At 56.8% G+C, this 11904-nt stretch overlaps 1 protein-coding gene across 1 annotated transcript in view; it reads right to left on the reverse strand.

Moving 5' to 3' along the window:
• Positions 1 to 4374: 4374 nt before the first annotated feature.
• The window catches only part of LOC110391330 (antigen WC1.1-like), a 12719-nt gene continuing 5189 nt past the window's right edge, over positions 4375 to 11904 (reverse strand). The window contains exons 13-19 of the mRNA XM_021383154.1: positions 9945 to 10359; positions 8949 to 9263; positions 8557 to 8916; positions 8178 to 8486; positions 7751 to 8101; positions 7488 to 7634; positions 4375 to 7402 (exon numbers count right to left, since the gene is read on the reverse strand). Of these exons, the coding sequence (XP_021238829.1) occupies positions 6834 to 7402; positions 7488 to 7634; positions 7751 to 8101; positions 8178 to 8486; positions 8557 to 8916; positions 8949 to 9263; positions 9945 to 10359 (2466 nt within the window). The 3' untranslated portion in view covers positions 4375 to 6833. The remainder of the gene's footprint in view (positions 7403 to 7487; positions 7635 to 7750; positions 8102 to 8177; positions 8487 to 8556; positions 8917 to 8948; positions 9264 to 9944; positions 10360 to 11904) is intronic.

Genomic DNA, 11904 nt, shown 5'->3' on the forward strand with positions numbered 1-11904 from the left:
TACAGCTCTCTCCCGCATTGCACACTGGGGGCAGGGGCGGAGTGAGCGAACGGCCGGGTGCTGCTCAGCTGCCTGCCGGGTGAAACCACAGCGTGTGGCAGCGTGCCTGCACCTGCGTGCCTGTGGGACATGCGTTCCTTGTTATCCTTCCACTGCAGTGCAGCAGTCCTGGGAGCCATCCCACCTCGTCTACATGAGCTTTCCCACTCTTTCCTTTGTTTCCCCCATGCGCAGAGCTGATGGGGATGTCTCTGAAGTCCAGCTTTGTCCCACAGCCCTGGGCATCCCAGGTGTGGGGAGAGGGGACACCTCTGCATGGGGTCCCATGCTGTATGGGAACTGCTGAGTCATGACCTGAACCACTGACTGAGCACCTGGAGGAAAAACCCAGTCAGCCCTGGGAGCACAGCTGAAGGCAATTCACTGTGCAACCAGAAGGGGTGGAGCCTGGCTCTTAGGCCTCATTTACGGGCTGACTGGGCCTGGGGATGGCCTTTTTCTTGCGGGTCTCTCTTTGGTGAGTGCCTTTCCTTGTGAGCCAAAAATCTTCCGTTCCTGGTGAGCACTCTATTTTCCTTCCTTCATTTTTTCTAACACTCTTTCCATCGTGTTTGTTCTTCTGATCGCTACATTTGGTGAGACAGGCAGGCCTTAATAGTGAAATGGCTTTCCTTTTGAATATCTTTACATGGGCCGAGGGGGAGTACATTATTCCTGTAGATAAAACCTTGCCGTTGCACCTCCCAGGATTTCTGGTTTCACCCTTTTATGAATTGGCAGCCATAATTGAAATTTGGCTCCCTTGCGGGATAGTGGAAATATTTCTCAATCCCCATCTGGTTTGACAAAATATTTTTATGGATTAGATAAAGATATCCTGGTTACAAAGGAACCTTACAAAGGATCGCCGACTGGCTGCGTCCACTGTGGCCTGGCCCCTATTAATGGCTCTGAACCATGCAGAACTTCCAAATAATACTTTAGTAAATGAGAGCTATCTTCTGCGTGATCGCATTGAGAAAATCAAGCAAGAGCTTGGCCTATTGATGGGGAGAAAATCAAGTCCAACTTTCTCCTTAAAGGAAGTATGGAATATTGCATTGGAAAATACTCAGGGCCCTGAACCTGTAGACCCGGGTAATCTAATGGGGAAAATCTCAAGATCGGATCTCGATGCCCCACCCTTTGTGATCTGGCCTGTAGTGACACAAAAAACATAAAAGATACAGGATAGACCAGCAGGGGTGCCCCCTGATCAATGGCCCCCTGCCCAAACCCATCTGCATGTAACAGCTCGCCCCTATACGGCGTCTGAATTGATGGATTTGGTGCAACGATTTCAGCAGAAACCAAGGGGAAGTGTACCAGCTTGGTTACTCCGATTATGGGACATGGGGGCAGAGAGTGTTATGGTCAATGGACCAGAAGTTTCCAAGCTCTCATCTGTTACCTTGCACCCTGCCCTCAGACAGAGGCTGTATGCCACTGTGCAACATAATGAAGAGAATCATACCGTAATGGATTGGTTGATGGTGGCATGCTGTGTCACTTGGCCTAATAAGGCTGATATCCCAGTGCATGCAGGTTTATGGTCCTCCATGGAGGACCTCCAAAGATATATTAGTGAGCTAGGAATGGAAGAGGCCATTTACAAGGAAGCCTTTGAAAGTCCTGATTTAGTAAAATTCTCGGCTGGGATGAGGGACCTAATTTTACAGCAGGCACCCTCCCACCATCATGGCACACTGTTATCTATGTTGAACCTGCTAGTGGCCTCAGAGGCCATTGTTCAGCAGGCCACCCAGTTGGTGGCTGATCTGGGGAAGATGGAGCGCTTAAGGGCAAGGTGTAATATTAGGGCAGTGGAAGGGGCTGAGGTATATCCAGTAATTAAAACTAGAAAAACTGCCCCACAGACACCCTGATCAGGCCCCTTACGGGTATCCCGTAAACAGATGTTTAATGACCTCGTACAGGCTGGGGTGGCTTTTGCTAAAATCGATCGCCAACCTAATCATGTTTTGCTTCAGTTATGGAAACAACTAAGGGAAGATCAAAAATTTCAAAGTACCTCCAAAAGGACAGGGGTACGAATAATTGAACGAATACCAGAAAATACTTGGAACCTAGAGGACTTTATAGACTACAATACCAAAGCAGCTGGAGGAGTTCTTGGGTATACTGGGATATTGGTGTTCCTTTGTACCTCATTTCGCGCAGCTGCTGGGACCGTTATATAGACTCACAAAGAAGGGTCAACCATGGGACTGGGGGAGAACGGAACACGAGGCTTTCCAACAGGCAAAACTGGCTGTTAAACAAGCCCAGGTGCTGGGTATATTTGATCCTACCCTCCCAGCTGAATTGGATGTTCATGTCACTCGGGACGGGGTTGTCATGTCACTTTGGCTGGGGCCTGTGGCAACGCCAGAGTTCTGTTCGGACACTGATTGGGTTCTGGTCTCAGGTCTGGCACAGAGCAGAGGAAAGATAAAGCATGATTGAAAAACAGTTATTGGCTGCCTACTCTGCATTACAGGTGGTAGAGCCAATAACCCAAACATCTGAGGTCACAGTTAAGACCACCTTGCCAATTCAGGGGTGGGTGAAAGATCTGACCCACTTTCCTAAGACAGGGGTGGCCCAGGCACAGACAGTGGCACAATGAGTCGCCTGTCTCAGCCAGCAGAGTAGTTTGTCTTCATCACCGTTGAAAGAAGAACTTCAAAAGATCTTAGGCCCAGTGACGTATCACAGTGATGCGCTGAAAGAAACAACGGTCGCTCCACCGGAGAAGAGTCCTGTTCAGGAGGGGAAATATCCCATTCCTGAAGACGCCTGGTATATGGATGGGTCCAGCAAAGGCAATCCGAGCAAGTGGAGAGCAGTGGCATACCATCCCTCCACTGACACAGTCAGGTTTGAAGAGGGGGATGGTCAAAGTAGCCAATGGGCAGAACTGCGAGCTGTGTGGATGGTTATCACCAAGGAAGCCGGTGGCAGTGCACTGAACATCTGCACAGATAGCTGGGCTGTGTATCAGGGGCTCACTCTTTGGATCGCACAGTGGGCCACCCAAGACTGGACCACCCACGACCGACCGATCTGGGGCAAGGAGATGTGGTTAGACATATGGAATGTGGTTAAATATAGAACCATATGCGTCTACCACATTTCTGGACATCACCCCCTGCTGTCACCAGGAAATGATGAGGCCGACACGCTGGCTCGAGTATGGTGGATTGAGAACTCTCCTTCTGAGAACATTGCCCACTCGCTACTCCAGAAGCTGCGACATGCTGGACAGAAGACAATGTGGGCAGCTGCAAAGGCATGGGGGCTGCCCATAACTATGTCAGATATCATCCAGGCATGTCATAATTGTGAAGCTTGCTCGAGAATGAGACCAAAAGCCTTGCCAGAGATAACTGCCCACCTTGCAAGAGGACATAACCCTCTCCAGTGGTGGCAAGTTGATTATATAGGCCCTCTCCCGCGATCTGAGGGGGCCAGATATGCATTAACTTGTGTTGACACGGCAAGTGGACTGATGCAGGCCTATCCAGTACCAAAAGGAAACCATGCCTACACCATCAAGGCTTAAACCAAATTAATGGCAGTGTATGGGACTCCACAGGTCATCGAGAGCGACCAGGGTACACGCTTCAGGGGCGCGATGATATAACGCTGGGCAGAGGAGAACAACATTGAATGGTGATTTCATCAGCCATATAATCCAATGGGAGCAGGCCTCATTGAAAGTTATAATGGTAGCCTGAAGGCTGCTTTGAAGACAGACTCTCAGTCCCTGCAGGGGTGGACAAAGAGACTCTATGAAACGCTGCGGGACCTGAATGAAAGGCCTAGAGATGGCAGACCCAGTGCCCTGAAGATGCTACAGACAACATGGGCCTCCCCTCTTAGGATCCAAATTACAGGCACCGTCAATTGGGTAAGACCCCAAATTGGTAATGAAAATCACCTTCTGCTCCCTGCCCCTGAGAATCTAGAACCCGATACCCATACAATAGAATGGCCTTGGAAGGTGCAAGTAGGACCAGGTTGGTGTGGCCTACTTGTGCCTTGGGGGAGATTATTGGAGGTGGGAGGTTCGGTAGTCCCTCCGGTGATTGGTACATGGCCTACTGACATCGTGGTCAACACTCCGGTATTCATTACTAAGGGGACCATCATCATGTCCCTATGGCAGATAAGGACTCCCCCCTTTGGTACCTGATATAGTTATGCAGCCACAGATATCTGGCCAAAGAGTGTGGTACAGACGGCTGGGACGTGCCCCAGTGCAAGCCCAAGTGTTGACCCAGGACAGGAATACGGCTTGTATCTTGCCGTGGAAGGCAGACCTCCCCCTCTTGGTACCATTGACACACCTGTATTACTCCCCATGAGTCTTCTGAGTCTCTAGGATCACCGGAAGGAGCGAAATGTCATCGGAGCGTTCCAGTGTCGCTGTGAGATCAAGCACGACACCCGGTGATGGCCTTTGTGGGACTGGTGGAGCATGAGACGGACCTGCACCATACAACTGCATGCCTCCAGTAACATAATCGAGCTCTGGCCTATAAGACAATGTGAACCTCAACCATGAACTGATCATCAGTCGTCTCACATTGTGTCAACCTGCATCGCGATGGGCAGTTGTATAATCATCATGGTGTGTTGGATCCCTGTATCAGGGAAGGCTCACCCTCAAGCTAACTCCTTCATGCCATGAAGGGGTGGAGTGTATGGGAACTGCTGAGTCATGGCCTGAACCACTGACTGAGCACCTGGAGGAAAGACCCAGTCAGCCCTGGGAGCACATGTGAAGGCAATTCACCTGTGTGACCAGAAGGGGTGGAGCCTGGCTCTACCCCTCTTATGCCTCATTTAAGGGCTGACTGCCCCTGAGGAAGGATCTCTTCTTGGAGGTCTCTCCTTGGTGAGTGACTTTCCCTGTGAGCCCAGAATTTTCTGATCCAGGTGAGCACTCTATTTTCCTTCCACCTTTTTTTTAATGCTATTTCCCTTGCGTTAGTCATTCTGATTGCTACACATGTGATGTTCGGTGGGAGCAGTTATCAGCAGGGTTATCTGCTGCCTGTTGGGGCCCAGCCTCCAATAACCTGCTTTCTGCCCAAATATGAGACTTGTCTCCACTTCTGGCGTCACATAGCCCCAACAAGGGGGCTTTCTGCCTGCATGTCCCTGTGGTGAGCCAGCCTGCACGTGCCCTGGTGCTGTGTGTCCCTGAGCTGGGACTGGGGCAGTGTCCATGCAGAGTGGGTCCCCATAGGAACAGGAGTGATCCTAAACAGGGCTTCCCTCTGCACCTTAGTGCCCAGCTCATTATGGTGGGGTCCTAGAGCTGCCTTTGAGGTCCCCCAGGCTGCAGTGGGGTGAATAAGGTCCCCATGCTGGTGTGGACATGCACACGATGGCCATGCCAGGCCCCTCACATGAGCCGGTGCATGAGCCAATGCACTGCCTGCATCTGGGCAGACACAGTCCCTGTGCTTGCCCTGCAGCATGAGCAGGACGGGATGTTTTCTTCTGCATGGGGATCCAGTGTGAGCAACAACCGCATGCAGCTGCCATACCACCTGCACAGTAGTGATACATTGCATAAAGTGATGCTCTTTGACTCCAGCCTGTAGCATGCGGGAAGGGGTCCCACTCCCCTGCTTTGGTATCGCTGTGCCAGGAGCAGACACAGGGACAGCTGCAGATTGCAGCGTTCCTAAGGATGTCTAGCTGCTGAGGGGACAGTACAGAAACCCAGCTTCACAGGGGAAGGCGCTGGGCCGACGTGTCCCTGCCCCTGTCCTTGCGTGCAGTGCAGTGCTGGGAAAGGAGGAAGTGTGCAACTGGTGTGCCGCTGCTTTCAAAAGCGAAACACTGCCTGTATGCAGGGCTGGGACGCGGGGCTGCGCCTGGCCCCGCTGCAGGGTCAGTGAGTGGCCACATGGCTCAGTGGGCACCAAAGGCTCCTGAGAACATGGCTGTGGGGCAAGGATCCTGCTGAGGGTGCAGGGCTGCAGTGTGCAGGAGAGGAATGCCAGAAGGGCCCAGGGCAATGCTCCCACCCTGTTGTGCTCATGTTGCAGAGCTCTGGCACTGCCCTGCCATCAGAGCACCAACACGGGCTACCAGCCTTCTGGAGCAGGGCCCATGAGGCAGCAGGAGCCCCAGAGCAGGGCTCAGCAGGGCCAGGCCTACAGCTCTGCCGGCAGCACCAGGTAGCTCTGCAGCAGGGCTCCGGGCCCAGCTGAGAGGCCCTGGTGGGAAGGCCTGTCCTGCTCGGGAGGGACGAGCGCTGCCAGCCAGGAGGCTGCCATTCCTCCTGGCAGTGGCACACAGTGGTGGCATAGAGAAGATGAGGATGCCTGTTCCACAACTTGAATGGAACTCCAGGGACGGCTGCTTGGCACCTTTCATCAGGAACATACAGCAGGGATGTGAATCCTCCATGAGCTTTCCCACTCTTTCTGTTGTTTCCCCAGTGCCAAGCGCCAAGGCGGGTGTCTCTGAAATCCAGGTTTGCCCCACAGCCCTGAGGGAAGGCTGATAGACTCAAGTAGAGGAGCCAAGGCTGGAAGTGAGTTTCCACTCAGATTGGGGGTTTTAATAAAGAAGAGATACTCATAAGGAAAGAGTTACAGAAAATAATTTTGAAAAAGCTGACAAGCTGTTGTGTCACAGGTACAGGAAGGAGAATGGAACAGTTTGATACTGTTCTGTGTGCCAGGCAGGGAGAGGTGATGCTGCCAAGGCCAGAGCCACTCCTTTTTGGGGACGGAGGCTCCTGTTGCAGCCATGTCCCCAGAGCCTGCTCACAGCGATGTCCCCAGGGTGCTGAAACCAACGTCATCGTAAGCCATGTCCTCGGCGGGCTGTGCCGGGGCATCCCCAGTAGGGGGAGAGGGGGACAGCTCCGGCACAGCCATAGCATCGTCGTAGCCATGCGAGGGGCTGTGCTGGGGCTGGGCAGGGGAGTCTGTGAAAGGCACAGAGGGGCTGGTGGTGAGGACACAGCCAGGAGGGGCTGCGCGCCCACGCCTCCCCACCAGCGCTGTTTGGCTATGTCCCCTCCGCAGGGTGCCCGGTGCCTTTCTGTCCTCACAGTGCACTTCTGTGCCTGTGCCCCTACCTGGGGACTCCTGGAGGTCACTCTCCTCTCCACCATCCCCAATGTAATCTGACATCTTTGTTCCTGAGACTTTGGACAGGGAGCCTGCAGGGGAGGAAGTGCCTTGGGGACACAAAACGGGATGGGGAGAGCCCCAGGCCGCGGGGACCATCCCACTCCCACCTGTGTGGCTGGGCACCTCCTGGTACTCAGGCATCAGGCTGTAGTCAAGCTCCTCATACACAACCTCGGAGGCAGCATCCTTGCTGGGGCCTGCAAGGCAGCATGCATGGCACCGGTGTCCCCGATGTCTCCAAGGTGCTGCCCCGTGGTGGGGAACCCTCAGAGTGGTGCCCACCTTGGCACTGGTCCCGTGTGCGCTGTGTCTGCACAGCCAGGGTGGCCAGGGCCAGGCACAGCAGCGTCCCCAGGATCACGCACAGCACCATGAGCGTTGACACGCTCACAGGTGCTGCTGTCAGTGGGACAGCGCTGTGGGTGAGAGCTGTGGGGCCAAGATGTGAAATGTGAGGTCCCATGGGGATCCCATGGCAGCAGTTAGAGGACAGTGACCATGGACAGAGCCATCTGGTGAGGTGACTCTGTCGTGGCAGCTGCTACCTGGGGCTGGGCTGGTGGCCTCACTCCTGTCCCTGGTGTCCTCTTCGCATGCGATGTGGGTGATCCCGGTGGGGTCACATTCCTGCAGCTGCCAGGGTGCTGAGGGGCAGCGCCAGAGCGAGCGGGCCCCCTCCTCACATCTCACCCAGCTCAGCCAGGCAGGATCTGAGCCCTGTGCAGGGACAGCCTCCAGACTCCCTTCAGTGCCGCATCCCAGCTGGTGGCAGACAGCAGCGGCTGTGGCGGGATTGGTGGCATTGGCGCAAACACGACCCCATGTCCCCTCATGCAGCACTTCCAGGTGCCCTCTGCATCTGCTGCTTTCCCCTGTCAGCCGCAGGTCCAGCAGCCCTGCAACGTGGTCAGGGGATCACTGCAGCCTGAGGGTGTTGGTGCTGCTCCCATCCAGAGGGATGGTGACACTCACCTGAGCACACGGCACTCGCACCTTCTCCTTGCTGGCAGCCACGCTGCGGAGGGGCCGGGCAGTGCCAGAGAGCATCCTCCGTCCCAGAGCAGCCCCCAGCACCTGACCACAATGTCCCAGTGCCAGGCCCAAAGCGCTCAGAGCCCGGTGCCTCCAGGGCCCATCCGCAGCCCAGCTGGCGGCAGACAACGGTGGCATCCTGCAGGGTCCATGTGTCCTGGCAGATGGTGCCCCAGGTGCCCTTGCTGTACACCTCCACCCTGCCAGCACAGCGCCCGGGGCCTCCTGCCAGCCTCAGCTGCCTGCTGCCTGCATGGGAGGGAAGGGCTGTAGCTGGAGATGTCTGCGTGATGCCCAAGGCCCTTCCCGGTGCACTCACCTGAGCAGGCAATGGACAACTCCTCGGGGCTGTGTCTGGGCTCAGTGGCCATCCTGGAGGTGTTACAGTGTGCCAGGAGCTCCTCGGTGCCAACACACTGCAGCTCCTGCAGCTCTATGGGGCCCGAGCTGGTGGCTGGCACAGCATAGATTTTTTCAGGCACGCCGCAGCCCAGCTGCCGGCATGCCACAGTGGCAGTGCCATTGTCCCACAGCCCCACAGACACACGGGCCCAGACACCAGGGCGCATGGCCACCTCCAGCCGTCCATCACACCGGCTCTCCCCACCGTGGAGCCGCAGGGGCTCAGGGACACCTGCAAAAGCCTGGTTGTGCCATGGGGATGGGCAGTGCTCCCCACCTGCTGGGGTTACCCACTTTCCCCATACCCACCTGAGCAGTTGACGGCAGCAGTGTGCCCAGTGGGGCAGGCGGGCTGCCCCAGCACCTCCACGGGGCACTCGCCTGGGTGCCGCTCGCTCCCGCTACAGCTGAGGGCATCGTGGAGCAGCATCTCTGTCCCTGTCCCAAACTGGCCTGGTGGGGGCAGGGAGACAGCAGAGCCACAGCCCAGGTGGCGGCAGAGGACATGGGCATCGGGCAGGTCCCAGGCAGTGGCACACAGGGGCCTCCACACCCCTCGTGCCTCCACTTCCACCCGGCCACCGCAGCCTGAGTCTCCATCTGCCAATTGGAATCCGGTGTAGGCTGCAGCAGAGAGAGTGTGCTGGGGTTGGAGGATTGGGGAAATCCCTGGGGTCCCCTGAATGGATAGTGCGGACACAGATCCCAACCACAGCACTTATGGAAGCAGATAATGGCAATTGGTTGAGTGCAGTTCCGGACAGGGAGTGGCCGCTGCTTGCAAGCAGACAGGAGGGGCTCGGTGCCATTGCACTTGAAGGCAATTGCACTTGAACCCTGCTGGGAGAGGTGGGCTGCTGGGCTGGGAGACCTAGGCGATAGGCTCCCCACAGTGCTGCATGCCCCTAGCTCTCACCATGGCAGGCCACAGCATTGTCATAATCATGAGGACCATTGTAGGTACCCCAGCCCCAAATGTTACAGTCCCAGATGGCAGTCTCATCCTCATGGCAGTCAACAAAGGCCAACATGATGGGCCTCTCTATTAGCCGAAATTGTGAGGCAGAGTAGGCGCCAGCAGCTGAGCCGCAGCCCGGCTGCTGGCACACCACCTCAGCATCATCCATCTCCCAGACATTGTCATCAGCGATGCCCCAGCGTCCCTGCACCTTCTCCTCCACTTTCCCTTTGCAGGGTCCCCTGCCATCCATCAACTGCAGCTCCAGTGCCTCTGCATCAGGGACTAGCCTCAGCCCTGACCAGGGGTCCAGGCACGGAGTTTCCACCCCAGCCACCCCAGCTCACCTGTGCAGATCACTCCCACGTCCTGCTCGTGGCCGCAGAAGTGCTTGCCCCAGGCAAAATGAGAGCAGTCCTGTAGGGTGGCCTCAGTGCCGTCGCACAAGATAGTATGCAGCCAGATGCGTCCCTGGCCCTGCCCGAATGGGGCATATGGGGACGTATGGGCCACCGTGCCACAGCCCAGCTGACGGCACACCACACCGGCCGCTTGCATGTCCCAGCTGAAGTCATAGCTGCAGACAGAGCCCCATTCTCCCTTGTGCTTCACCTCCACCCGACCTGCACAGCGCCCACCGCCGTCCACCAGCCGCAGCACCTCGCTGCCTGTGGGCACCAGGGGAGGTGGCTGAGCCTGGGGGTGCCCGTCCCATGGCTGCAACCCTCCCCACTGCATCCTCCCTACCTCACGGCCACCCCCCTGCTCCACAACTCACCCATGCAGAACTGCATGCAGAGGAGCAGCCCCAGCACCCTGGCAGGCACCATTGTGCCCCACAGGCCCAGCCCGCAGCCTGGGGTGGGGAGGGGGATATATAGGCAGCCCCTGCTGGCAGGAGCCAATGGGGATGGCGATGTACGGTGGGAGCCTTTATCAGCAGGGTTATCTGCCGCCTGCCGGGGCCCAGCCTCCAATAACCTGCTTCATGCCCAAATATGAGTCTTGTCTCCAATTCTGTCATCACACAGAACCTGAAAGGGGTCTTGGTGCCTGCATGTTCCCAAGGGGAGCTGTGTGTCCATAACCTGGGGCTGGGGCTGGTGGTGTCCATTTAGAGTGGGTACCTACAGGTACAGGAGTGACCCCAAACAGGGCCTCCCTCTGTACCCTCGAGACCAGCCAATTATGGTGGGGTCCTAGAGCTGCCTTTGAGGTTCCCCAGGCAGAAGTGGTGTGAATAAGGTCCCCATGATGGCCAAGACATAGGCAGGAGGTCCGTGCCTGGCCCCCTGCATCAGGCTGTGGGATACAGCATCTGGGCACACGAAGTCCCCGTGTTCGCCCTGCAGCATGAGCAGGAGGGGATGTTTTCTTCTGCACGAGAACCCAGTGTGAGCACCAACTGCACGCAGCTGCCATGCCACCTGCAAAGAAGCGATACATTGCATAAAGTGATGCTCTTCGACTCAAGCCTGCAGCACGTGGGTGAGGGGTCCCGCTCCCCCGCTTTGGTATTGCTGTGCCAGGAGCAGACACAGGGACAGCTGCAGATTGCAGCACTCCTAGGGGTGTCTGGCTGCTCTGAGGACAGCACAGAAACCCAGCTTCACAGAGGAAGGCACAGGGCCGACCTGTCCCTGCCCGTGTTCCCGCGTGCAGCCCGGTGCTGGGGAAGGAGGAAGTGTGCGACGGGTGCGCGGCCACTTTCAAAAGCGAAACCCTGCCTGTATGCAGGGCTGGGACGTGGGGCAGCGCCCGGCCCCACTGCAGGGTCAGTGCATGGCGGCACGGCTCAATGGGCACCGGGGGCTCCTGGGAACACGGCTGTGGGGCTGGGCTCCTGGTGGGGGCGTGGGGATGAAATGAGCAGGACAATGATGCCAGCAGGGTACTAGGCATTGTTCCCACCTTAATGTACTCAAGTTGCAGAGCTCCGGTCCTGCCCTGCCACAAGAGCACCAACACAGCCTCCCAGCAGCAGGAGCGGGGCGCAGGATGCAGCAAGAGCCCCAGAGCAGGGCTCAACAAGGCCAGGCCTACAGCTCTGTGGGCAGAACCAGGTAGCACTGCAGCAGGGCTCGAGGCCCAGCTGAGAGGCCCCAGCGGGAAGGCCTGGCCTGCTCGGGAGGGACAAGCGCTGCCAGCCAGGAGGCCGCCATTCCTCCTGGCAGCGGCACACAGTGGTGGCATAGAGCAGATAAGTAAGGACAACCCGTTCCAGGACTTAATGAAAACTCCAGGGACGGCTGCTTGGCACCTTCCATCAGGAACACACAGCAGGGATGTGAATCCTGCCCTCAGCCA

This window comes from Numida meleagris, unplaced genomic scaffold (assembly GCF_002078875.1).
Source record: "Numida meleagris isolate 19003 breed g44 Domestic line unplaced genomic scaffold, NumMel1.0 unplaced_Scaffold351, whole genome shotgun sequence".
In the NCBI taxonomy this organism is placed as follows: domain Eukaryota; kingdom Metazoa; phylum Chordata; class Aves; order Galliformes; family Numididae; genus Numida; species Numida meleagris.